Here is a 4,204-nt window from a genome sequence, read left to right as displayed (position 1 = left end):
CTACGAGAGGTCACTTTTGTCGTTTCTTGTTGTTATTTTACATGTAAGATCAATGGTATTAGACGAGGATAACGTTTGCTTCTATCAAAACCCTGAAAATGGTTTTTTAGATAAGTTTCCATCAGAGGGGCGAAACCGAACTGTCATCATCAATTACAACGCGGCTGTCAGAATAAAGTACAAATTAAATACACGCCAGACAGTCTTAAGTGCACCTTCGTAGAACGACTCGTTGAATTTGAACCACTATGTTTGAAAAAGACAACGTATTTTCGTGAACGTATATTATTCATGGAGTGAATAAAAATGATAAAATCAAGTGGAAAATGAATATTTGTGTAAAATTATGTTGTTTCTTTATTTCCTATTTAAATGCAATGAATGATTTGGATGACACATCCACATTATCAAATTTAGAAAAATGTTTCCAACATGAACATATTTATCTAAGTTTTCTTTAGATTTGCTGATGTTCAAATGAATTTTGAAATCAATTAATTCAATTTTCTCATTATTTACGTTCGCTTCCTACAAAGTGAGCTTGAAAATGTGTTTCAGGAGCCATGGGAATAAAGTGGCTCCTTAAACACACAATGGCTTTGTTCCACCGAGTGCAAAAATTTGTTCTACACATTGAACATGTCAGTAGATACTTAACCTCACTTTGTCAATCAAAAACAAGAAAAATGTTAGCAAAGAATTTCTGAGCAAAAAAAAGAAAGTTCATATTCTTTTTCGGTATTTTTTCAAACGTTTCTAAAGTGTTATTAAAAATGGGTTTTCATATTAATACACTAGGTATATTTTTATAAATAATTAAAATATTTTTTAACCAGAATGCTTGAAATATGCAGGCTTGCCACACGTTAGCTATTTTAGCTATTTTCGACTATTTTAAAAACCGTAGCTATTTTCAGCTATTTCACGAAAAATTTGCTATTTTCAGCTATTTTGAAATTTATGATGAAAATAAAGAATTAACGGTATTGAAATGCAATATGATCAACATGAATCATCGAAATCTCTGGGAAATCAAACAAATACAGCTGTTGAATTTACTGACGATAAAATTCGTTTTGTTTATTGTTGATATACTTCGTTGAAACATACGATAATCAATGTATATATTGGTTGGCTTTTTTGCTAACTCAGCAAAGAATTATTTTGCTTGGTTTGTCATTATAAGTAACGTTTCGAATTGAAGACAATTGCGCGAAATTATTTCAATTATCATATGATTGAATTCAGTCGTCTTTCAGCAATGAGTGCCAAAGGAACTAAATTCAGCCAAGAATGGCTAAAGCGATCAGTGGAATTCGAAGGCAAAAATATCGAACTTAAAAGTATTTTTTCTCGTCACAGTGAAGTTGAGGTAACGTGTTTGGTATGCCCGGCAACAGTTCACGTTCAGAGCAAAGGATTTGCTGCATTAGAACAACACATGGGCACGGTTAAACATAAGAATCAAATGAAAACGAAATTCAATGAATTGCAACAAAAGTTGGATTTTGATGTCGCGTCGAATCAATCGACAAGTAGCAGTTTGGAAGCAACGAAATGGAAAATGCTTGCACCGAAAGAACAAACAACAAGAGCGGAATTATTAATTCTACTCAACGGTTTATCAAACAACTGTTCGCTAAATGCATTCGATAATTTTGGATCTGTGTTAAAATTCGCAATCAGTGACTCAGAAATACTTAAATCGCTTACATTGAATCGAACAAAGGCAACCTATATTTTGAACTTCGCGCTCGGGCCGTATTTCTACAAGAAAGTGATTAAGGATATCAATGGGCAGTTGTACTTCACACTGCTGTTCGATGAAACTGTAAACAGTGCAAACAAGAAAGAACTACAAATCCGCATTCGCTATTTTTCTAATAGTTTACAGCGAGCAGTAACGCGTCACCTGCAAACATTTTATTTGGGCACTGCCACAGCGAAAATTATCGTTTCAAAGCTGATTCAAGTGTCGATTAATAATTTATTAATGCTCGGAATGGATGGACCGAAAACCAATGATCTTGTAAAGACAACAATCAACAATGAATTGCTCGTGAATCGCAAAGTGAATTTGTTCGATATTGGTTCGTGTAATTTGCATGTTGTTCACAACAGTTTCTCGAAAGGATTGAAGGCTTGTGGTGATAAATTGACGGACTTGATCATTCAGACATTCAACTGGTTCGACGGATTTCCAGCGCGGCGCGAAAAATTCGAAAATGTGTGTAAACAAAAAGAAATCGAATGCAAATTATTGATTAAACACGTCGATATTCGGTGGCTTACGCTATTGGCGGCAGCAGAACGGTTTTTGTATTTACTGCCAGCAATACGATCATATTTCATGAACATGAAAAAAGCTGAAACGAAGGGCATTCATTACAGAAACATTTCCGGATATTTACGAGGAGCAGGAACAAATGACGTTGAATTGAATCTCTTATTGATAATTGAGAGCGCCACCTTGTTCAACGATTTTCTTGTGAAATTCCAATGCACTGGAACATTAATTCACACAATGTTTGACAGTTTGAAAAGTTTACTTTTATTGATAGCAACCAAAATCTGCAAACAGTACGAAATCGACATTGATATTCAAACGGTTTTCAACGCAGAAAACTTACTTGATCCGAGCAAAATCATTTTATCAAATGCCATCAAAAATCGAATCGATAAGCTTAAGCGCCAAGAAGACGATGAAACTATTGAAGGATCTCAAAAAGTTATATCAACAGCATTATTTAAGTGCCGCGCAATATCTCATCCAAAAAGTTAATTGGGAAAATATTAAACTGCTCCGAATTTTATCACCGGCATACCTATCGAAAGAGCATATCGCTGACACATTGATCTTGGACAAAATATTGGAACATATGGCGGAAGATGGCAATATGAATCACAATAAATTGCGTGACGAATATAAATTGGTTAAAGTCGAAATAAAATCAATGAAACAAGCTGATGTGGTCAACAGTGACAGAGACGTAGATTCATTCTGGGCTCAGTTTTTCCAGTCAAATGGTGATAAATATCCACATTTTAATCACTTCATGAAATCGCTGCTATCAGCTAGCCATGGACAAATGGACGTAGAAAGAGGTTTGTGTACATTTAGTGGTTTTGATTTTGTGCATTTAGTCGATTGTTAATTATATATTATGGTTTCATTTCGATTGTAAACAATGTTTTTTTTATATTCATTTTTAAAAGGCTTCAGCTCGTCTTCTTTGATTTTAACTGAAGATCGTGCGAAAATGAGCGAGCTAACGTTGAATGCGCGAATTAACACAGTAGAGGCAATCAGAAGCGTTGGAAATGATGTCACAAAAATATTCATCGACACAGATCTTATCGCAATGGCTCAAAATGCACGCAAACAATACCAAATTTATTTGGATGAAGAGAAAAAGAAACGAGAAGAAGAAGAAAGAAGTAAACAAAAACAAAGAGAGGCGATCGAGCAAGAGCAATTGGAACGCAGTAAACGTAGACTCGAAAATGATGAGTTGACGGAAAAAATCAACGAAGCAAAGAAACGATTTGATGATAAGAAATCGAGTATTGATGAGATAACTAGTGCTGCAGAAAATATGTTATCTACTGGATTAAAAACAAAAAACTTTGAAACAATGACAACCGCACAAGCTATGTTCGACAATGCAAAAAAACAACGCGAAGAACTACAAGCAATTCAAATCGAAATCGATAATCTGTCAAGAGCTAAAAGACAGAAGTCCGCCTTAATAAGTGGTTATTTTTCAAAGAAATAATGACCCGTCATTTTTTGCAGTGTCGAACATCGTTTATGTTTATAAACAAATGATATTAATATTGATATAGATCATTGGCATGCACTGTTTTCTTATTATTCATCAATAAAAAACGAAAAGAAACGAATATATGTTTATTGTTTGACCTTAGGAACGATTTTAATAACGGTTTGTATAGATATTTGCACTTTTCTTCGCTTTCAGCTTTTTTTGCTATTTCAAATTTTTTTTTTGCTTTTTCGACTATTTTTTTTTCAAAATCGTGTGGCAAGCCTGAATATGTACTCATGTACTTATGCATACTTTTAGCGCGTTCCGCAACGAATGACAACCGACTACGCGGTCCCCGCTGTAGTTTGACAGTTCGGTTTCATGGCTCTGGTTTCCATACAAATGTACCATTTAGAAGGGGTTTCAATCCGAAGCTT

The 4,204-nt window shown here is 34.5% G+C and overlaps 1 protein-coding gene across 1 annotated transcript; it reads left to right on the top strand.

The window, feature by feature from the left end:
- The first annotated feature begins 2,729 nt into the window (after positions 1 to 2,729).
- On the top strand, positions 2,730 to 3,925 carry LOC129570997 (uncharacterized). Its single transcript, XM_055450731.1, has 2 exons — positions 2,730 to 3,105; positions 3,217 to 3,925. The coding sequence occupies exons 1-2, from the start codon at positions 2,880 to 2,882 to the stop codon at positions 3,774 to 3,776; spliced, it is 786 nt and encodes a 261-aa protein (XP_055306706.1). The 5' UTR covers positions 2,730 to 2,879; the 3' UTR covers positions 3,777 to 3,925.
- Positions 3,926 to 4,204: the final 279 nt, after the last annotated feature.

This window comes from Sitodiplosis mosellana, unplaced genomic scaffold, assembly GCF_009176505.1.
Source record: "Sitodiplosis mosellana isolate CC-2019 unplaced genomic scaffold, AAFC_SMos_1.0 Smas_scaffold_926, whole genome shotgun sequence".
NCBI lineage: Eukaryota > Metazoa > Arthropoda > Insecta > Diptera > Cecidomyiidae > Sitodiplosis > Sitodiplosis mosellana.
The sequence above is the reverse complement of the archived record's forward strand: the minus strand, read 5'-3'. Positions and strand labels throughout refer to the sequence as shown.

Excerpts from the sequence above, each read along its gene's own strand:
- LOC129570997 (XM_055450731.1), top strand. The coding sequence starts at position 2,880 with ATGGCGGAAGATGGCAATATGAATCACAATAAATTGCGTGACGAATAT. Across the intron at positions 3,106-3,216 it reads ACAAATGGACGTAGAAAGAG|GCTTCAGCTCGTCTTCTTTG; the intron begins GTTTGTGTACAT and ends CATTTTTAAAAG.